Source organism: Melozone crissalis, unplaced genomic scaffold, assembly GCF_028551555.1.
Source record: "Melozone crissalis strain CALT ecotype California unplaced genomic scaffold, PUWL_Pcris_2 ptg000086l_1, whole genome shotgun sequence".
Classification (NCBI taxonomy): Eukaryota; Metazoa; Chordata; class Aves; order Passeriformes; family Passerellidae; genus Melozone; species Melozone crissalis.
This window is the reverse complement of record NW_026535863.1, coordinates 1328658-1351547: the sequence shown is the minus strand read 5'-3', so window position 1 is coordinate 1351547 and position 22890 is coordinate 1328658. Positions and strand designations below refer to the sequence as shown.

The following is a 22890-nucleotide window of genomic DNA, read 5'->3' as shown; positions in this document are numbered from 1 at the left end:
TGTGCATCATTTGGGGCTGTCAGTTGACTTAGGCTGCTAATGCCTCTGATTTCAACGAGTGCAGGGATCTGGAGGTTAATCAGATTTGAAAATGCCCAGTGGGGTCCTGCCTGCACTTCCCATTGCTTGTTCACTTGGGACATCCATTCCTGTATCTTCCTGAGCAGCAGAGATGTGTCACTAACAGTCCTGCCCCTGGTAACCAAGCCTGTGCAGTGAGAGCCCTCAGCCAGGCCCTGATGGAACCTGGCAGTGCCATCTACAGACACTGGCCAAGAGCACCCAAGCAGCTGACAGGGAGCTACAAGCCAAGAGTGAGGCTATCAGCAGCCATGTGTAGGGCTATTTATCCTTGAACAGATCAATTTGGGCTCAAGCAGAGAAGTCTGAGGAAAAGCACTGATCTGCTTGGAGCAGGATGAGAACAGAGTGCGCCAGAGCAAGTTCAGGGAGAGGCAGAGCTCTCCTGCCTAATGTGAGGAGAGGACACCAGTCCTGTTCCACTCCTGGGCCCTGGGACAGGCACAGCAGCCTCAGGTGTGACCCTGCCACCACTCTGCAGGGCTGGCACTGGGCAGGCAGAGCTCAGGGTCTCACCATCAGCCCTGTGCTGCTCCCCTGCTGAGTGCCAGCACTGCCAACTATCAGACAGCATGAACCCTGCCTGGCTCCTGCAGGAGCAGATTCATCTGCTCAAATCTCTGCCCAGAGTACCTGCATCCAGATCCCTGTGTAACTAGAGGAGGGAGAATTGCCCTCAGTGTCAGGGGACAAACCCTGCCACACCAAGAGCTGCCCCAGCACCTGGGCTCCTCAGGGAATCCAGCAGCAGGGTCTGGTGTGGACCTTGTCAGAGCTAAACCTGACAAAATCCGCCCACAACAACCTCATTCCATACTTTTCTCTTGGGTTTGTGCCCTATCTTGTAATTCTGTGATAAGCATTCCCTAAGACATAAATCATATAAACTGGAAGTCCTGGAAGGACCTATTTGGAGAGGCTCTCTGGGTTGATTTCCTGTGTAAACACCTGCAGGGCAAAGCTGAGCTGGTGCCATGGAGTCGTTCCCAAGAGGGGCACTGGTAGTGAGAGAAGATGTGAGAGACAAGGGGGCCAAGAGAGATCATAACATAATGACCAAGCCTGGGCCAGAGGATGAGAATTACAGGGTAATTGGGCAGCAGCCCATTGCTGTGTAAATGCTCAGTTATTTCTGTTCCATAAACCACAATCCAGGTTACATGGTAATTACTTTGAGGTTCATTAAGTGTAATTATACAGTAATCTCCAGGAGCCAGTAATCATGTTCCAAAGTATCTACCACTTAAAACTTGAGTGTCATGCAGGTAGGAAGCAGTCTCATGGCTTTCAGACTTCAGTGAATTGCAAAGTGGCATGGCCAGGACAGGGCCAAATGTTACTGTGACAGCTGAAATTGCCTTCCAAGGAGAAGTTTGGCATGTCAGAGAAATGCTGCACACCCAAGGCCCAGCCAGTCTCCATGGGCACCCTCCAGCCAACAGCAGGATCGGTGCCTTTGAAGGGCTGCCCCTCCCAGGTTGCCAGCAGTGCCCCAAAAGTCAAATAAATCCTTTTCCAGAGGCTAAGCCCATCCTTGGAGAACAAACAAATCTTGAGATTTCATTCAGACTCAAATGTCTCTTTTAGTTGCCAAGTCAGGGTAGGTAAATTCTACACTTGTCATTACAACCAACATAGTATATTTTATTTATTTTACTACATGGCAAATTAGACAATGTTCAACAGTATCAGTTCTTCTTGCATATCACTTCCACCTTTGGCTCATAGATTCCAATGTGGGGTTGGCTCCAACCATCAGTGTAGGAGCGTCGGGGGTAGGATAGTCGGGACGGACAGACAAGACGAGAGATCTCTGCAGGCAGGGCTTGGAACATGTGGGTTATTGAAAGGGCCTGGGTGCAGGGCCCTGCTGGGAGCTGCCAGCCACAGCTGGAGCAGGACTGAGAGAAGAGAGGGGGAGAGAGGATGAGAGGGTGAGAGAGTAAAAGCATAGGAGAGCAAGATTCCCATTACAATACCATAAATCTTCTTCTGTGTTGAATATTCTAATTCTCACTAACCAATCTAGTACAAGATACAAATCCTACAGTATTTACATACAGCCTATAAGAATCATTACATTACCACACTGTGTCACATTTTAAACCCTAAAAACTCCTCTTTGGGCCCCTTCTGCCAAGCTGTAGGGTCTACTCTGACCCTTGGGCCTGTCTGCAAGCAGAGGGTGTTGTTCCATCAAAAGGGGATCACCTTCAGCTGGCCACACCATTGTTTTCCAGTTGTTCAGTAACTGAGGTATCTCAAAGCTTGCTTTCATTTCAATCTCGTTTATAGTTTCCATATTCTCAAAATCTTTTGCCAGACAATCATATTTATAAGGCTTTCCTGTTTCATCTTCCCCAACATATAGAAGATGACCTAAGTCCTCCCACAGACCCCTTTTCCCACTGTTCCCAGTCACAGCATGTCCCAGTGGCAGGGAGACCCAGTGTCCCCAAGATGGGGAATGAGGAATGTCCCCGCTGAGGGAATGGTCCCTGATCCCCTCTGCACCACAGAGCAAGGGGGCCCAGAGAAGCCTCCATGGGTCCTACACAACTGATGCTGCTCGTGTTTCTTGCCCTTCAAAGAACCCCATTTTGACCTGGGAAGGCCAGAAAAATTACTGAGAGCCAAAGGCCCAGGGCTTGGACTGGCTCTCACCTGGCCGTGCTCTGAGCAGGGAATGTTCCTGCTGCAATATTCCTGCTGCAGGAAAGGGTGAGATTGTGTTTCCAGGCAGTGCTGGATCAGCATGGGAGGAAAAACCTGTCTCCCATGTTAAGGACCAAGTTCCCAGCTTCAAAGGTCGAGTCCCTACAGAAATGTTAATTAATGCTTTTCCCTTTTCTGTCTTTCAGGGATCTGAATTACAACGAGCTGCTGGAATTCCCCGGGGCTATCAGGACACTGGGCCGACTGCAGGAGCTGTGAGATTTTCCTTTTATTCCTTTTCAAACCCAATCCCTGTGAGAGAGTGACCAATAAAGCCTCGGGTGTGCTCTGACTGGAGGAGAGCACTCAGTCCAAGCCTTTCTTCTCCTTCCCAGCCCTATCCACTGCCTCAAAGTTTATCCCCTCCGTTTCCATCAGCCCTGCCCAGCTCCCCATCAGCCTCCACACCTCAAAGGGGAGTGGGAGTTTCTGCCAGCCTTGGAGCAGGTTCCTCCTTCTGCTCCTCCCTCTCCTGTGGCATCTCAGGGGCTCAAATTCCAGCTGTTCTCTGGCTGCTTCTGGTGTCCATCCCCCAGCTTGGGACCACAACCTGGACTTAACCTTGATGTGAGGCCACAGTTTCTGCAGGCACTGTGCCACCTCCTCTAATGCAAAGAAACTGAGGATAAATTTATAGGATATCTCCTTTAGGATAAATTTATAGGATATCTCCCTTAGGATACATTTATAATAGGGAATTACCAAAGTTTATGACCATTTAAGTGGATAGCCCTCCTTCCTCTAACTGGTCAGCCTGGGAGACACTAAAAATAAGAAAGCATCCCAGTTATCACCCACAAAGGTAGAAGCCCCAGGGTGGGGTGAGTTGATGTGGATCCACAGTTCCTGTGTCACACTGGTGGGACAAAAGCAGCTGCTCTCATGTTTCTGGGAGCCTTGGAGTAAAAATCTGACCCTACTTTTTTCTTTACTGGAAGAATTCTCATGAGATTTCTGTGTTCAGCCCAATATCATCATTATCCTCACCTTCAAAATGAGAATAAGATCTTTAATCCCCTCCAATATGGCTTTTGAAATGCCTTCACTAAAGAAGAGGCAAATTCCAAACAGTCATCAAGTAATCACCTCCTCTGGGATAAACAACTTGGCCATCACCCAAAGCTTAGTCCTGGGCACAGGAGCCTGTGACTGCCTTTGCTGTACAGGAGGTCAGACTGTGCCCACAGAGCTCTCTTCTGCTGAACAAGTTTGCTGATAGAAATTTTCACAGAATTCACAGAATGACGAGGTTGGAAGAGACCTTCAAGGTCATTGAATCCAACCCAGCCCCAACACCTCAACTAAGCCCTGGCACCCAGGGCCACATCCAGGCTTTGTTAAACACCTGCAGGGATGGTGACTCCACCACCTCCCTGGGCAGAACATTCCAGAACTTTATCACTTTCTGTAAAAATTTTTTCCTGATATCCAACCTATATTTTCCTTGGTGCAGCTTGAGACTGTGTCCTCTGGTTCTGTCAGTTGGTTCTCAAGCTTAACCAAAAATATCCCAGCTACAAATCCTTTAAAGTCACAGGGGCTGATAATTCCTGGCACACTCTGGTTGGCAGCTGTGGGGCTGTTATGGAAACCATGCACAAAAATTGTAGTTCTGGTGGATAGAAAATCTTGTATTTGCTTGTTTCAGTTTCCTTACCTGTAAAGTGTTAAGCCTGAAGTCCTTGTACCCTTGGTGGGGTTAGTGGACTCACATAAGGAACACCCACAGAGTAAATGCAGCAGATTTTGTGCTGCCAAACCACAGACCTTGTTCACCTGCTGGGATGATGCTGCACCTGGGAAGGAGCCTATATCTCCTATTTGATTAATATTTTGAGGGCTCTCTGGCTTTAAAACTGTTGAGAAAAGAAGGTTAATTTAATTAATATCAAGATATTTGTTTCTCCCAACAGTGGTTTTCACAACAACAACATCAAAGCTATTCCAGAGAACGCATTCGTTGGGAATCCCCTCCTCCAAACAATGTAAGAAAATTAAATAATGTTTCCTACATCTTTACATTGCCCAGAAAGGGGCATTTCCTGCTGTCTTTAGTTGGGATTTCTGACAAATGACAACAATCTGATATTTGCTATCCATGTGCCAGAGCAGGCTGAAATTGCTGCTTCTGGGCTCCTTCTCAGAGCTGCTGTGGGTTCCCCTTTTAGAGGACAGTGTTGCCTCTGAGCACAACCTCAGGAGAGCTGGTGAGAGAGAAGAAATGGCCATGGGAGTGAGGGGATGATTCTCTCCCCCTCAGGAAGACAAGAGATCAGTCCCAAGCTCAGGATCTTTGGTTGCTGTGGGATGTGAAGTTTGGGAATCCTCAAGGGTGAGGATTTCCCTGCAGCTGATGTTTGCTGATAGCAAGGAAGGAACACAGGTGGTCTGGATGGAAACCACCTAAGCCTGGGCTGACATCTGCTGCTGTTTATTCCTTGTGCTCAGAAAGCTGCTGGCCAGCTCCAGCAGCAGCCACACGTGTCAGAAAGCTGGGACTGCAGATCCCTGTGTGTCTGCCCAGACCTGGGACACAAAGCTCTGCAGATAAACACACCCAGCTGTCAGGTCATGTCTGCTCTGACCCAGGCACAGTTAGGGATTTTTGGATACTTCTCTGAACCACACAGATCTTGAAAATCGTGTGACAAAAGCTCTGCTTGTCCAAACTGGACTTAAATTATAGAAATACCAATATCAGGAAAGCCATGGTGAAACTGGGTAAAATCACTCAGTGCTCCAGCCAGAGCCATCAGCCTCATCCCCATCTGCTTGGGCAGCATCCACAGGGTGATGATGGGGCCAATACTCCCAGAGTGTTCATCTCCCCATTGCATCTGCCCATCTGAGGCCTTCCACAGTCGTGACCGTGTTCACAGGGGTCTGAGGATGAGGGAAGAGACGAGGATCTGACTCCATGTTTCAGAAGGCTGATTTGTTATTTTATGACATACATTACATTAAAACTATACTAAAAGAATAGAAGAAAGGATTTCATCAGAAGGCTAGCTAAGAATAGAAAAAGAAAGAATGATAACAAAAGTTTGTGGCTCAGACAGAGAGTCTGAGCCAGCTGACTGTGATTGGCCATTAATTAGAAACAACCACATGAGACCAATCACAGATGCACCTGTTGCATTCCACAGCAGCAGATAACCATTGTTTACATTTTGTTCCTGAGGCTTCTCAGTTTCTCAGGAGGAAAAATCCTAAGGAAAGGATTTTCATAAAAGATGTCTGTGACACAAAGTCAGTGGGGAGGAAGTGCTTCTTGCAGGAGGTGACTCAACTCCTCCCACATCTCACTGGGTCCTAGAAGAGCTCACTGCACTGACTGTGACAGGTGGGAAAGGTGCTGGTGCTGTGTGTGACACCACAGGATGTGGCACCAGTGCAAGGTGTTTGTTTCTCAGTAGGACTGAAGAAGGGTTTTACACCTTTCCAGCCCATCTGGTTCAGCAGGACCCCAAAGGGCCCACTCAGAGCAGCAGGAGACCTCAGCTGTAGCAATGTCCAGCCAAAACAGGCCATGGGAGAGCCTGTGGTTATCTGGGAGCAAGAATTCCTCACAGCCCAGCAGCACCTCCTGCATGGCTTGCTGCCGGCAGCTCTGAGGCTCTTGATCTGTAACAGCACCTTCTCTTTGTGTGCAGCAGACTCTGACCTGTTCCTCTTTCCCATTGCAGCCATTTTTATGACAATCCCATCCAGTTTGTTGGACAGTCTGCTTTCCAGTACTTGCCAAAGCTCCACACTCTGTAAGTTCACCAAGCCCATTCCCAGAGAGGTAACATCCAAGCCCTGTGCACTGGGCACCTTTGGGGCCTCCTCCCTCCCTTTTTCCAAGCCCCTGTGCCAACAGAGGACCATGAAACCTCTCTCTTGTCCAACCCCAAAGGTTATTCTAAGGAGCAGACACTGCAGATGCTGTCTTCTGAGGAAGGTTAATTTTGAAAGGGCATTTTGGACTCAGCCACTAATTCCTCCTCCCCACACAGCTGACAGGCACTGGGGCTTGCCAGGGTCTCCACAGCTGTGCCAGGAGCAGCAAAGTGCCACACACAAGTGCCACAACTTTTTCTGCTGCTGCATAATTGCCCAAACAGAAGGACACTGAAGGCATCTGCCTTTCTCCACAAGGTGGAGAAGTGGAGGAAGACACCCCAGCACCATGGCACAAAGGAAATTACTGGGCAGCCAGCAGTGGCACTGCCTCCTCCACAGGCCTGGCCCTATCCCTGCTCCAGGGCCACCAGCACACGCTGGGCACCACCTGAGCCACAGCAGCTGCCCCACTCTGGCAGTTCAGCCAACCTGTTGTGGCACAGCACTAAAAATACTGAGGCAGAGGCAACCTCATAAATCTCTATTTATAAGCCTCACCCGAGATATAAAATAAATCATTCAAATAGCCCTGCATTCTTTAGATCCAAATGCATAGACCCAGGGAGGCTTGGGTGGGATGCCCTGCTTACATTCCCCATGGTAATTGTTTGGGGTTTTTTTATTTAATTTGGGTAGAGATGGTGCCAAGAATGTCAGTGGCTGGGAGAGGCTTGGAGCTTGCCAAGTCTCCCTGCATGGAAGCCCCAGCTCCATCCTGCTGCATCCACACAGTGTCTGCTCCAGCCACAGGGACACGCTGGGGCTGGGCCCTGATCCCATCTGGGTGTGAGGGGCAGATTTACCACCCTGGCTGGTGGGTCTGGAGCCCTGAGCAGCTGCAGGTGCCTCCAGGTGCTCTGCGCACCTCACTGCAGCCTCCTTTCTCTGCAGGTCCCTCAATGGAGCCACGGACATCAGGGAGTTCCCAGACCTCAAAGGCACCACCAGCCTAGAAGTTTTGTGAGTGGCACCTCTCTCCCTCTTACCCTGCTAGCTGTGCTCTTCCTCCTCCAAGGTGCTCCAGGCTGTTTCAGTGAGGACAACTTTCCCAGTGCTGTGCAGTGTTCAGCTCTGCCTCTCCTTGGTCGCTCACCCTTCTGCTTCGTTTCACCCCTGTGGCTCCTGAACCAGCTTTCCTCCCTGTGAGTGGCTCTCTCACTACTCTTGAGTGTGCTCCAGCCTTTTTTTTTTCATTTGTTTGTTTGTTTTTTCCTTCCTCCCCTCCTGCACCTGCGAGTGCAGTGCTTCTGCTGCACCCCAGTGTCTCTGCCCATACTGGAACCAGCACCGTGGTGCAGTTCAGAAACATCTGCCACCCAGGCTGGGGCTCTTGCAGCTGCTCTGGTCCCCTCCTCGTGTCCCCAGGGCCTTGGAGGACACACTGCCCCTGGCCACACATGGTTCTGCTCTCTTGGACACCATCCCCACACTGAGCCCACACTGGAGCACCCCTGGCCAGGGTATAGCCTGGCCCTGCAGTGTCTTGGGGACACAGAGACCATCCATCCATCCATCCATCCATCCATCCATCCATCCATCATCCATCCATCCATCCATCCACCTATCCCTCACGCACAGCTTCTGAGGAGTCCTGCCTCCAGGCCTGTCCAGCCTGGACAGAGGGAGCAGGGATGGCAAAGCCATCAGAGGCCACTGCCACCTGCCCCCAGCAAGGCCAAGGACAGCTGTGAATCCAGTACTCAGCAGTGGCCCAGAACTCTTCATAGAATGGCCCAGAACTCTTCACATTCGCCTTAGCAAGGTCCAGCAGCAGTGCCTCTTTCCACAGCTGCCAGGCAGGATTTTATGCTCTGTCTGTCTTTTATTGTCCTACTGACATTGTCTCTCCTGCCACTATCTGGGACTGGGTTTGTGGGTCAGTATGTGTGCTGGCTGTCAGCAACAGCATTTCTTCTCTCTCCTCCATCCCTGCAGGACCCTGACCCGGGCAGGAATCCATTTCCTCCCCAGAAGGATGTGCCAGCAGCTGCCCAGCCTCCGAGTCCTGTGAGTACCCCGTGTCTCTGCCTGCCTGGTCCTTACAAAGTGCCCTCAGGAACTGGGCTTTCCTTTTGTCCAGCTCAGGGAAAGGACCAGCTGTGGGGAACCCTCCTGTGGTTCTTGTTCCCATCATTTTTCCATGCAGAAATCTCCACCTTCTCCATCACTGCTTTGAGCTCTTGCTTGTTCTTGCCCTTGCTGCTCCATCCCAGGTGCTGCTCTGGTCCCAGGGCTGCACCAGCTCCTCCTCCTTGCCCTGCACCATGCAGGGGGAGTAGAGAGAGAGCAAAAGGAGATGGGTGAGGATGGCCACAGCCCTTCACAGCTCCTCTCAACCCAAACACAAGGGGGAAATCACCTTCACCCTCTGCCCCAGCCTCGGCTTATTGCAGCTGGAGCTGCAGCAAGTGCCATCACCTGGAGGAAGGATCCTGTTCATATCCCAGGAGGGATCGGGTCTGACCTGATGGGGACCTGTGAGGCCACAAGACCTCATTTCCTCACCTGGGGCAGCACAGCCAGATCAGGGTTTTTCTTGGTCTCTGTTTCTTTGGCTCTGCCTGCTTAGCCAGGTACTGAATGATGCTGAGGGGTCATGCTCTCTCCTTTAGCCTGGTACATGATGAAATCAACATCTCAGAAAGGTTCTGCATCATCTCAGGAATCACATCCCTGGTTCCTGAGATCCCCAAATATGTTTGCAGTCAAAGACATCCTCAGGAAATGAGTCATGAGCCAGATTTATACAAGTTTGCAGCCTTAGGGCAACAACAGGCTTGCCTCTCATCAGTCTTTATACAAGCAAGCTGAAAAAGAAAACAAGTTTGTTCCAGGAAAGCAACAGAAGTGAATTCTTGATCACAGAAATTGGAAACAAGAGTAAAACATAAAAATAAAAGAAGACAATTTGTAACTTAGGAGATTACAGGCTTTTGGTTCCAGATGTCCCTGTAGGGATGATCTCCCATCTTTAGACATCTGGACCAATTCAATGGACGAGTTGCTATGAAAGTGCAGCCTTTGGGCTGGCCCAGGCTCTGGGTCCCAGAGCTGTGTTTATGTTTGCACTTATCAGACTGCAACCCCTCACAGCAGAGCCTGTTCCTTGTGCCTGCCCCCACCACCCTGTGGGACAGTTTTATTGGGACACACTACCTTGTTCCTTGCTCCTTGTTCCTCTTCCTTAATGAACATTCCTGACATTAACTGCATTGCTTTTGGGTTTGGAGGGAGAGCGTGAGGGTCAATGTTTGTGCATGTTCATGTCTCTCTTGCCTTTGAAATGCCTCAGCCCTGTCCCCACAGAGCCAGTGCTGCTCCCTGCCTGTCTCTGGGCAGCCACAGGAGCTGTGGCTGTGACACCTCTGGCCATAGATGACAGGAACACCTGCATTTCCAGGTGTGGATTCTCTGCAAGGACCCTGCACAGGGACTGTGGAGCCACTGCAGGGGCAGAGGGTCCCAGCCATCCTGGGATGCCCCACACAGGCAGGGCAGCCTTGGGCATCAACCTGGCATCATCCTGCTGCTTCCATCCAGAGCTCCTGCTCAGGGCACAGATTTCCTGTAACCATGGTACACCCTGAGGTGGAAGAGACCCACCAGGATCATTGAGTCCAGCTCAGAACACCCCAACAATCCCACCCTGGGCCTGACAGAGTACTCCAAATGCTCCTTGGGCTCTGGAAGATTTGTCTTTCTCCTCAAGCAGAAATAGGTGACACTGCCCTGAGCAGAGCTGAAGTCCCTTGGTGCCATCAGCACCTTCATCCTGGTGAGCTCCCAACAGAGCAGGAGTGACTGAGGCTGCTCTGTTTGTAGATTCTGGGCTGCACCTGGTTACCCTCAGTCTGGAGGAGCCAGAAATAACTCCTGGGGCTGGTTCTCCCCACCACTGTTAGCTAAACTCCAGCCCTGTCAAGCCCAATGCATTGACACAGTGACTGATGCTAAGGATTTTCTCCATCCTGGGTGACAGCCCCCAGAGCCAAGCACAAACCTTTTGCTTGCTTTTCCCTCCCTCCTCTCCGCCATGGAAAACTGGTGGTGAGTGGGTTGGCAAAAAAAAAATAATTGAAATATTTGAGGAGCAATCTATTGGCAGAAAGATGGAAACCGAGTTTGGAAAGTCGGCTGAGAAACCACATACAAAACTTTACCCTGGGGTAAATTTCCCTTGAACAACCACAAATCCAGTCTCTGCTGGTGGGGAAAGAGCTGGGTTTAAACATTGCTCCTACCCCAGCCTGTTTCAGCTTCAATAAATTCTCATTAAGCTGTGCCAGGGTAGGTTTTCCTCTATCAAGCCACTCTGGATGCTGACAGGACACTGAGACATGAACCAGTGGCAAGAGGAGTTTGCTGCAAACTGCTTTCGAGTGACAGCACTTGAAAAAACAAGGACCAGGGGTTGCCAAAGTCTGTAATGTCCTGAACCAAATCCCTGCCATTGGCACAACCCCTCCCCTGACCTTGGGACAAAGCCAGGAAAGGCTGAATGGGGAGCAGGCAATGGGCAGTGGGGTTGCTGTGCCAGGAGGGAGCTGGACAAATCCTCCCCAGGCTCTGCAGGCACATCTGCAGCTTGTGCAAGCTCTGGCAGAAAAATCTCTGTGCTGTGCCCATGGAAAGAAGTGGCACAGGAGGGTTTCCCAGCTGACTTGAGGCTGGGGAGGACAAGTCCACCCCAGCTGTACCAGCGGCTCCATCAGCCCACGGGCTGGGCAGGGAGCTGGGCTGGGGGTGGGCGAGTGGGGAAATCATGGGGCAGCCCTCATCCTGCACAGAAATCATGGAGCAACCTTCACCCTCCACAGAAATTGTGTTAATGTTCACAGGGGTCCCAGGGTGAGGGAAGAGATGAGGATCTGACTCCATGTTTCAGAAGGCTTGATTTATTATTTTATGATATATATTACATTAAAACTATACTAAAAGAATAGAAGAAAGGATTTCATCAGAAGGCTAGCTAAGAATAGAAAAAGAAAGGATGATAACAAAGGCTTGTGTCTCAGACAGAGTCCGAGCCAGCTGGGCTGTGATTGGCCATTAATTAGAAACAACCACACAAGACCAATCCCAGATCCACCTGTTGCATTCCACAGCAGCAGATAACCATTGTTTACATTTTGTTCCTGAGGCTTCTCAGGAGGAAAAATCCTAAGGAAAGGATTTTCATAAAAGATGTCTGTGACAAGAAATGATGGGGCAGCCCTCACCTTGCACAGAGACACCCAGAGCCAGCAGCAGCTGCAGGGAGCAGATCCCACTCTCTGGGTTACCAAAAGTGGAGCTGTGCAGGATGAAGTGAGGTCACCTCGCTCTCAGCAGTACCTGCCTTGCAAGGGAGGGCTCAGGGGCTCTGGCTTTTGGTGTCCCAACATTCCTGTGCTGTCCTTTCCCTGCAGAGAGCTGTCACACAACCAAATTGAGGAGCTGCCCAGTTTCCACCGGTGCCAGCAGCTGGAGGAGCTGTGAGTATGGAAATGCCCTTGTTTGTGCTGTGCTCTGGGGAAAAGGGCTGCTTTGAGGAGAGGGGTGGTTCCCACCCACAGAACTCCCAAGCACTGGGGAAGTTGGGCATTGTAACTCACTGTTTGGAGTGCAAATGCACCAGAGCTTCACTGCTGGGATCTTTAGCTTGTCACAGTGACCCTGAGAAAAGTTGGAAAGTCTCTTTACCCAGCCCGGCACTTGAAGGAGTCAGAGCTTTTCATTTCTCAGTCTCAGGGCTGTTTATTGTATCTTATCCATAAAAAATTTTCTCCTGTCGTGCTGAGGTTCCAGCAGGACAGTTCCAGGCACTCTGCCTCCCCCCAGGGTGGTGTTATGTCTTTATACTAAAAACTACCTGTACAATATTTACAATTACTTCCCAATACCTATCACCTGTGTTAGACAGTGAGCTTCTACTCTAAACCAATCTGTAAGAGCCAACACCACAGCAGAAGATGGAGGCCAAGAAGAAGAAGGAGAAAGGCTGGACATGCCCAGATCCCTCCATCTTGCCCCCTGAACCCCCATACCAAAACCCCCAAAATCTACTTTTCCACCCCATGATAACTTCACTATTATTCTACCTAAACTGTTGGGGCTTGTTGATCTTCATATAAGGTTGGTAATTTGCTCCATGGTCATAATCAAACCCACAGGTGCTTTGGGCTCCGTGCCAGGGTCTCTGAGCCCCCTGGCAGGGGTCCTGGCCATCCTGGACAGCCAGAGGGATGTCCTGGGCTCCCACACTCCACTCTGCCCCTGTGCACATACAGAATAAATAAAAATACATCCCCTGTGCACATGCAGAATAAATAAAAATACATCCCCTGTGCACAGGAGCTTAATTTGTGTCTTGTCAGAGGTCCCAGCCACTTCAAACAGAAGTGGGATGTGACAGCACTGAATTCCCTTCTCTAACTCCAGCCCTGCTATGAGCTAATCAAAAATGGGTTTATGTCCACCATAAACGTCTTCTACTCCAAGGAGGGGTCCATGCCATGGGCACAAAGCAGATTTTGTCCACCCTGCCCAGGGCCAGCCCCTCCTCAGTTCAGGGGGATTCCTTCCTCAGCTCTGGAACTGGGTCCTCTCCAGGCCCCAGGAGGCACTGCTGCTGCTCTGAGACAAAGTTATTCACACTCAGCTCAAAATGTGGCTCTACACTTCAAATAGAGCACAAGTTCTTGGTCTTTTTGAGAAAAACTGTTAAAAAAATTAAGACAGACTCCATGATATTTCACAGAATTCTGCTACCTGAGCAGCATCCTCATTAAAAAATCCCACAGGAGAGGTTGTCCCTGCTCTCTGTAGCACCTCAGCCTGGATAGTCAGAGCTGCTCACCCAGCCTCAGCGAACTGGACATTAAAACACTGTGAAACTACATGGAAATGAGAGTGCACAGCCCCTGCTGCTCTTTAGGGCAGCTGTGAGAGCACCCCGAGGAAAACATTTGAAAAATATAGAAAGTACACCAAAAAAAGACAAATGTTCAAAATTTCAAACCTGTAGTTTCACACATTCTGCCTGAGCTCCTTTTTAGAAAATTTTATAATATGCCAAATTCAGACTTAACATTAATATAGAATCACATTAAATCCCAGTTTTTGGCTAGTGAAGTCAAATAGATTATACCTATATATCTCTAAAAAGATTAATATCAAATTAGTATTAAATATTAACATTAAGTATTAATATTAAAATTAAATTACATTTTAAATTTTTTTCTTATTAAGGGACCAAAATGAGGTTTTGGTCAGAATACAGGATGTCTCCTGAGGATGTGAGGAGTGTGTAGGTCAGTCACAGAGTCTGTGTGAACTCTCACCCTGTTTTTTCCCCTTCCCCAGGGGATGAAGGAGCTGGAAAGGGGATGTGCAGGGCTGAGGCACTTCATGTGCAGATGTGGACAGTGGGCTCTACCAGACATCAAGAGATTTCTTCATGAAACACTGAGACACCTTCAGCCCTCAAGCCTTCATCCTCACCAAGGCAAAGGCTTGAGGCTTGAGCACCCCACGGTCCTTCCTGGAGGGTCACACAGAGCTGCCTGCTGACCACCAGCTCCAAGCTCTCAGCTTTTCCTCTGGAAAAAGCAATTTGGAGGCTTAGGGAGGAGCAAAGTGGGAAACCAGTGTGGGTTTGGGGTTAACAGGACACCTTTGGCCACTGCACATCAACTGAGTCATGATGGCATCAAAAGCAGAAGCTGGCTGAGCCCTGGAGCTGCTGTAGGAGTGAATGGCTTTGACACATTTTGCTGCTCATCCTGTTCAACTCTGAAATCAGAGTAGGTCTCCCTATAGCAACCTCCACAGTGACAGTGCTGCCCTGGACAAAGATCTCCATCACTGCCTTCAGCTCTCTTCTCAAACCAGTCTCTGTTTTCCAGGGGTCTCCAGCACAACAAGATCCAGGAGATCAGAGCAGACACCTTTGTGCAGCTGCTGGCCCTGCGCTCCATGCAAGTATTGCCTGCCAGGGAGCAGCTGGGGCTGTGCTGGGGAGGGGGCTGTGAGCCCAGGGGGGCTGGGGGAGCTCCCAGCCTGCCCCTGTCTCTGCTGGGAGGATTTTCTGTTGAGTCTGTCTGTAGGAGCATCGGGTGTAGGATGGTTGGGGTGGGTGGAGATGAGAGATCTCTGCAGCCAGGGCTGGGAACCTGTGGGTTATTGCAAAGGGCCTGGGTGCAGGGCCCTGCTGGGAGCTGCCAGCCACAGCTGGAGCAGGACTGAGAGAAGAGAGGGGCAGAGAGGATGAGAGGGTGAGAGAGTAAAAGGGCAAGAGAGTAGAAGCATAAGAAAGTAAAAGGGGTAAGAGCGTAAAGGGGTAAGAGGGGAAGTTCCCGTTACAATACCATAAATAATCTTCTGTGCTGAATATTCTAATTCTCACTGACCAATCTAGTACAAGATACAAATCCTACAGCATTTCCATACAGCCTATAAGAATCATTACATCACCACACTGTGTTACATTTTAAACCCTAAAAACTCCTCTTTGGGCCCCTTCTGCCAAGCTGTAGGGTCTGCTCTGACCCTTGGGCCTGTCTGCAAGCAGAGGGTGTTGTTCCATCAAAAGGGGATCACCTTCAGCTGGCCACACCATTGTTTTCCAGTTGTTCAGTAACTGAGGGATCTCAGAGCTTGCTTTCATTTCAATCTCACTTATAGTTTCTATATTCTCAAAATCTTTTGCCAGGCAATCATATTTATAAGGCTTTCCTGTTTCATCCTCCCCAGCATCCCTCTTCCATTCCTCCCTAGGAAGGAGGAGGGCACAAACCATCCTTTGGCTTCCCCTGTGCCTGCAGACCCCTCTCCTTACCTGCCCCCTCATGCCCACACCCCACACACTGCCAAGGCAGAGCCCACATCACAGACAGGCTCCTGAATGCCAGGAGAAACCCAGGGCAGTTCCTGACTGCACCTGAGCTCCAGCACCCCTGTCCTACACAGGCAGGTCCTGGGCCATGTGAGGAAGCAAAGGGAGTCAACCACATTCTTATTGATCAGCATCGAACTCTGATTTATTGATCCCACTTACACACTTTTATAGTGGTGTTAATTAAGCTCATGCATATTACAAAACCCGAGCTCATCATTGGCCACAGATTACACACACATCCCCTACTTTGTTGCCGAAACCTGTGGTTTTCTTGTTGAGACTAATACTTGTTTTTCTCATCCTGTTATTGACTTGTTATTTATCATTCAAGGCCTCCATGTTTTCCACCATGCTTTCTCATCACTACTCAAGGACATGGTGTTTACTGTTGTTAAGGAAAAAGCCTGAGAACTTGCTGCTTACAGCTGCCTTTTACTTTTTAACCAGCTGTATCTGTTCACGGCCTTTTTTCCAACAAAAATTCTCCAACAGCCATGCACTCCTGGAACACCCATCCTGTTTGGTTTGAAGGCTCCTCAGCAGTTTGTGTTCCACAGGTGCACGCAAGCACCCCCACACACCCAGAGTCCCCTCCCAGGTGCCAGGCAAGGCCCTGAAGGGCACCCCTGGCTCTGTGACATCTGGGAAGAGCCCTGGCAGCCTTTATTTGCTGTTCTGTTAGGAGGTGAACTAAATCCCACCAAACCTGCTCCCATGGTGCAGCAATGTGAGTGCCATTTAACAGTTCCTGGGATCCCCTGAGTGTCACAGACACCAGGGTTACACCTGAGGTGTGGCAGGTGACACTGCAGACACCCAGGGAACCTGAGCAGGCTGCCCCAGCCCAGCCACACACACAGAGAAAGCTCTGGCAGTTTTGGGTGTGTTCTGGTGCCTGGGAAAGGATCCATCCCACCCAATGTCACACACCTGAGCAGGTATCTTGGCTCCCTTGGAGCTGGAGAGATGAAGGTTCGTCTCTGACATCTCTGACTACAGGACCTTCATCTCTGACAACCAGAGGTGAAGGTTGGCCTGTAGTCAGCCTTAGGGCAAGAAATGTGCCCCAGTTTGCTGGTTCACTCTGCCCTGCCTACAGAGGGAATGGAGCTGTCTCACTTGGATGGGGGCAGAGCTTTCTGAGGGGACTCAGTGAATCCAAAGCACCTGTGCATGGCAGGAGACATTCCAAACTCACCTTCCCCAGCGCCCTGGCCTGTTGGGGTTCCTGTTGCTGATTCCTCACCTTCTGGGGCTCAGGCTGGGCTCTCCCTGGGGGCTCCCCTGTCAGGGGAGACCCTTCTGGAGTGGTTCTGTGTCACGAAAGAGAGATGCAGTGGATTGCTTCAGTCTTCAGGTTCCTGTTTATTATTATCTTATTTAAAGTTTTGCACACTGTCCACATCAGGCTCAGCACACTGGAAAAGCACCACAAAAATGGCCAACAATCTCTTGTTACAAGGTCTTTTAAAGCTAAACTATCCAATTAAGAACTGACACCTGGATTATTTTCCCTTTTAGCCCAACAACTGATCCCAAAGAGCCCCCAATGCAGACTTTTCTGCCCAATTACAAAATGCCACCCAAACCCACGAAGAAGGACAAAGAAGCATGAAGAAGAAACCCAGGACAACACCCTGTGCTCTCCATCTTGCTTCCATCCACAACATACTAAAAATCCCAAAACCTCAATTTCTCACCAAGTGATACACCTACACTACTCTCTAAAATCCATTTCACACTTTTGTGGATTCTTTCTCCATGGATGAGGGTCGGAGTCAGAGCTCCCCTGGGGTCAGGATACCCCAGAGCAGACACAGAAATATTCCCTGTGTGCCCTGGGTTTGCACATTTGCCCTGTCTGCCTGTGCCTCACCCAGCACTGTGACTGCACTGGGGGTGCTCTGGCACTAAGGCATGACCTGTTTGGCATGTTGGCAAAAAAATCCCAAATTTACAGACATTAAGCCATAAAAGAACATTTTTCATGGATTCTTTCCCATTGGTCTCAGCAGACGAGCTCCTGCAAGGCAAACTCTTGTGCCCTGTGTTGGAAACCACCCAGATACAGCCCCAGACTTGTCTGTGGGGAGCTGCAATGGGACAGAAATTGCTGCTGACCAAGGGGCTACAGATCCCACATGTGCTCCCACCAGGGCCAGTGTCAGCAGCTTCACTGCCCTGCTCTGCTCTCTTCTTACTGCTGTGTCCTTGCCTTGCAGAGACCTGAGCTGGAATTCCATCCAGTTTATTCACCCAGAGGCCTTTGTCACCCTGCACTCCCTCACCAAGCTGTAAGTTGCAGGGATGTTTCTGTCACCAGGGATGGGAGGTATCTGGGCACCTCAGACTCACTGCCTGGGCTACCAGAACACCTGGGATTGAGATGTTGGAAGAGTGATGTGTTGAGGTTCATGTCTCAGCACTGATGCGGACACAACAAATCCCAAGGTTTCCAATTAATACTATTAACAAAGGGATGATGAAGTGCAGGAGGGGCCATCTTCAAGATGCTCTCATCCTGAACACTAAACCTCCATTTCCTGATGCTTCCATAGATGCCTTTAAGGAAGATCAACAGGATGGGCTGTTTCTGCAAGAGTCACTGCAAACCATCTGTGCTGGCTCTGGAGGGCCCCAGTTCTCAGCCCCTGTGACAGTGTTCACAGGGGCTCTTGGATGGGGGAAGAGACAAGAATGTTGACTCCATGTTCAGAAGGCTTGATTTATTATTTTATGATATAGATATTACATTATAACTCTACTAAAAGGAATAGAAGGAAAGGTTTCCTCTCAGAAGGCTAAGCTAAGACTAGAATAGAAAAGAATGAATACAAAAGGCAGCTCTCTCAGACTCTGTCCGAGATAGCTCGGCCTTTGATTGGCCATTAATTATAAACATCTAAGATGGGCTAATCACAGATGGACTTGTTGCATTCTACAGCAGCAGATAACCATTGTTTACATTTTCTTGCTGAAACTTCTCAGCTTCAGCAGGAAAAATCCTAAGAAAGGATTTTCACAAAAAGATGTCTGCAACAAGCCCCCTCTCTAAAACCCTTGGGTATTTGATGGGCTGGGACCTGACCCACGGTGGAAGGGATCTGTGGGGCACAGACATGCACAGAGAGAGAGATGCCACCCAGAGTTGCCAGCATGGCCACCAACCCCAGCCCTGCAGTGTTTATCTCCAGAGCTCCTGGCCCCAGAGCAGCACCAGCCTCATTTCAGCATCACATCAAGGGAGAAACTGAGGCAGTGCCCTCTGCTTGGCTGAGAGACCCCTGGCAGCAGAGCCCTGACCGTGTTCTCCCTCTCTGCTCTCCCCTCACAGGGACCTGACTGACAACCAGCTGGCCACGCTGCCCCTGGATGGTTTGGCTGGACTGACCCACCTGAAGCTCCAGGGCAACCCAGCTCTCTCTGAGCCCTTCAGCAAGGAGAGCTTCCCCAAAATGAGGTACTTGGCATGTTGGCTCTTTCCCTCGTGGTTCAGCACAGGCTGTGTTTGCTCACAGCCTCCTGCTCTCCTGGCCCATCTCCTGCTGTCCCCACACTTCCAGACCCATGGGTTGAGGAGGATCCATCTGCTGCTCGCACATCTCATCTTGAATCTGTTCCATGGGAGAGCAGTGATGTGCTCCCAGGCCACCACCCCCACCCCAAGCACACACACACAAGTGGAAAACGTGGAGCAGGCCCAGCTCAGGGCTCCTCTCAATGGAAAACATTCCCAGAAGCAGTCCTACCTAATGACATCCAGGTTTTCTTCCATAAACTCTGCTTGTGTGGCCGTGTCTTGTCTGTTATGGATTAATGAGGAGCCTGGAGGAGTCAGGCTGATGAAGAAGAGGCTGCAGAAGGCTCAGAGCAGAGGGCTGTGCTGCAGGCTCAGACTTTCAGACCCTCCTGGGCTCCTGGGTCCCAGTGTGGCACCTGCCTTCAGGCTGACACCCATGGTCCAGGGGGCACAGATTCCTCCCAGATGAAGTCATCTCTTGCTTGGGTGTCCCAGGGAGTTCCCTTCAAGCCCAGAATGCCTGAGCTGATGCTCCCACTCATCCAGGACGGGTTCCCAAAGCTGGAGCTTCTCCAGTTTCCACACAGGGCTGGGGCCACAGTCACTGCACCAACACAGGGCTCAAAGCTCAGGCCTGAGGAGGAGTGTGGAGCTCTCCCTTCAGCTGCCTCAGCAGAGCAGAGCTCTCTCCTTCTGACCTTTTTAAACTCATAGCTAGGAAATGCTGCATGACTGGTTCCCAAATGGCAGGGAGTTTCAGAAGCTTTTGGAGGGTTTTCTACACCCAAGATCACACAACAATAGAATGGTGTGGGTTGAACAGAAACATTAAAGCTCATCCTGTTCCACCCCCTGCCATGGGCAGGGACACCTTCCACCATCCCAGGTGGCTTCAAGTCCTGTCCACCCTGGCCTTGGACACTTCCAGGGATCCAGGGGCAGCCACAGCTTCTCTGGGCACTCTATGCCAGGGCCTGCCTACCCTCACAGGGAATAATTTTTTACCAATATCCCATCAAACCCTGCCCTTTCCAGCAGGAAATGAGGATTCCTTGTCCTGCCTCGCCAGATCCTTGTCCAAAGTTCCTCTCCAGCTTTCTTCACACAACCAGAGAATCATTAATGTTGGAAAAGACCTCTGAGATCATCGAGTCCAACCTGTGACCAGTCCCCACCTTGTCACCAGCCCAGACCACTCAGTGCCACCCCCAGTTGTTCCCTGAACACCTCCCAGGATGGGGACTCCACCACCTCCCTGGGCAGCCCCTTCCAATGTCTAACAAGCCCTTCCTTGAAGGAATTCCTCCTGATTCCAACATGAGTCTCACCTGGTGTAGTTTGAGGCCATTTTCTCTCTCCCTGCAGTGCCCAGAGAAGGGACCAATCCCACCTTGTTACAAATCATCACTTGTAAGGAGTGATAAGGTCCCTGCTGATGGGGGAGAGCTTCCTTTTCTCCAGGCTGAGCCCCCTCAGCCACTGTCCATATGATTTACCCTCCAGACCCTTCCCCAGCTCCATTTCCCTTTCCTGACTGCAGCCCCTCCATGTCTTCCTTGAACTGAGGGGTCCAGAACTGGGCACAGGGCTGAAGCTGCACCCTCACAAGTGCTGAGCTCCTTTAGGCACTGCCAGGGCTCTGAGCCCTCCCTGGAGCCTTCTCTTGTCCAGGTGAGCACTCCCAGCTCTCCCAGCCTGGCTCCAAAGGGGCTCCAGCCCTGGAGCAGCTCCGTGGTCTCCTCTGGACCTGCTCCAAGAGTCAGTCCCTTGTGCAGGGTGGGTCAAGTTCAGCACTTCCAGGGTGTTTCTCCTCTAAATTAGTTCCATTCACATCTCTCGAGCTGGTTTGTGTTTGTAGCAGAGAAACTGAGCCTGCAGCAGTGCTTCAGTGAACCATGCCAGGCAATGGAGCCATTAACATTCCCCAAATTTGGGGTGCTGCCATTAAGCAGCCTTACTCTTGGGGCATGTCTGCAGGAGTCATCTGGGAGCAGTTCTGAGCCTTGCTGGGAGGAGCTGCACCTCCCTACCACCTTTCAATAATGGGATCTAATTTGGAGCTTATAACAGGAAACGAGTTGTATACAGAATTTCCAGACCCTCCCGGGGCTCGGCCAGAAATGTTTGGGAACATAAAACAAAAGCATATTTTTAGAATATAGAGTTTTACCATATTTACTGATCTTGTCAGAGGACCTTAATTGTCTGGAAAACCTGGGGTTCCTTTGCCTTCATCAGCAGTCTCCCTGACTTGCAGCAAAGCCAAAAATGCAGCTGCTGACAGACAGCCTGGTATTGCATCCAGATGATGCTCAGTGCTGCTGATTTAACCTTCTAATACATGCTATAATTAGCAACTATCAATTCAACTTTCAAGCAGAAATCAGACATATTTAAATAGCTTGCTTCACTTGGGAGACCTGAGAATTCCCTGCCTGAGCTGGGACTCCTGAAAGTGGAATTTGAAGGTGCCCTCAACAGCAAGCAAGAGGAGCCTTGCTCTAGGGAATCTTCTCTCTTGAAGGAGGGAAAGGATGTCTGGGAAAACATGGCCTTGGGGTAAAAATTGAAGATCATTTCTCTCCATTGCATGTTGGAGAGAGGGGCTGGTTTATTCTGAGGAGAACAGCAGAAGGGTTTTTAGGAATGTGGTGGTTTAGGAATGGTATTCTCCAATTTAGTGTTCCTGCTAAAACCATGCACCCCTCGCTCCTCCCCAACTGGAGGCACAAAAGGCCAAGATCATGGGGTGAGATAAGAATAATTTACTGGAAACAGCAATGAGATAAGACACAAACACTAACAGCAACAATATTAATAACAAAAAGTATAAGAAAAGAAAGTTATTTACATGGAAAGCCCCCAAAAACAAACAAATGCCAGATGGCTCCTCCACCACATTTTCTCCTTTCCCCCTAGCCCCCAGCAATGAGTGAAATGGTACAGAATAACCTCTGGGTCCTGGCCATGCTCCCTCACACCTCCTGCAAAAATTAACCCTGTTCTGGCTGGAACCAGCACAAGGAACTATCTGGGAACTGTAGAGCAGTTTCCAAACCTGGTGTTTGACAACATTCTATTGACTGACAGTGTCTTAAGCACCAAAAGTGATGCAGAGACACCATGGGCTGCCCTGGGTCCACACCCTGTCCTTCACCAAAGCAAAGTCCCTCTTCACTGTACTCATCGGCACACAGACCAGCTTTTGTCATGTCAGCAGCACAGGTACCAAAACTGGAATGATACAGAGAACATCAGCATGGCTCCTGCACAGAAATTCGTGGAGTGTTCCATGTTTTTTTGACTCATCTGGTTAGAGCACGGTGCTAATAGCACCCACCTTGTGGATGTGTAGGGGCCATTCACTGCAGAGCTGCACATGATGACCCTTGTGGGTCCCTTCCAGCCCAGAATACTTTGTGACTCTGTATAGATGAGTTTCATCTTTGAACAACTGAAGGAACTAAGCAAAAACTGCAAAGCAATGGAGAGTCAGGCCATGGAGGGGACATGCAGGGTGTGGAGGTTCAGGGTCATTACACCATAACCAATATGATCCAGTGAAGACAAATTTATTATCCCTAAAAGACTATATTTATAATAAATCTCTACTCTCCACGTGTCTCTAGCTAATACATGATTGGTTAATCCTAGCTGTTCATGTGTCTAAATTAGAATGCTGATTGGATCAGCTAATTTTTCATGCATCTTTCTGTGGTCGTCTGGCTCACCCATGGCTCACTTCTTTCTTGCTTTCCCAAGCTTGCTGACAAACTTGCTGAGTCCTGATGACTCTTCTTTCTGTATTTCT

At 49.9% G+C, this 22890-nt stretch overlaps 1 protein-coding gene and 1 non-coding gene across 2 annotated transcripts in view; both read left to right on the top strand.

Moving 5' to 3' along the window:
* Positions 1–22890, top strand: part of LGR6 (leucine rich repeat containing G protein-coupled receptor 6) — a 170004-nt gene that overhangs the window by 135962 nt on the left and 11152 nt on the right. The window contains exons 7-15 of the mRNA XM_054290752.1: positions 2943–3011; positions 4710–4781; positions 6483–6554; positions 7573–7641; positions 8617–8688; positions 12090–12155; positions 14568–14639; positions 17782–17853; positions 18894–19019. Coding sequence (XP_054146727.1) covers positions 2943–3011; positions 4710–4781; positions 6483–6554; positions 7573–7641; positions 8617–8688; positions 12090–12155; positions 14568–14639; positions 17782–17853; positions 18894–19019 — 690 coding nt within the window. The remainder of the gene's footprint in view (positions 1–2942; positions 3012–4709; positions 4782–6482; positions 6555–7572; positions 7642–8616; positions 8689–12089; positions 12156–14567; positions 14640–17781; positions 17854–18893; positions 19020–22890) is intronic.
* On the top strand, positions 22287–22379 carry LOC128946854 (U6 spliceosomal RNA). The gene has a single exon (XR_008484003.1). It is a non-coding gene; the product is annotated as a U6 spliceosomal RNA (small nuclear RNA).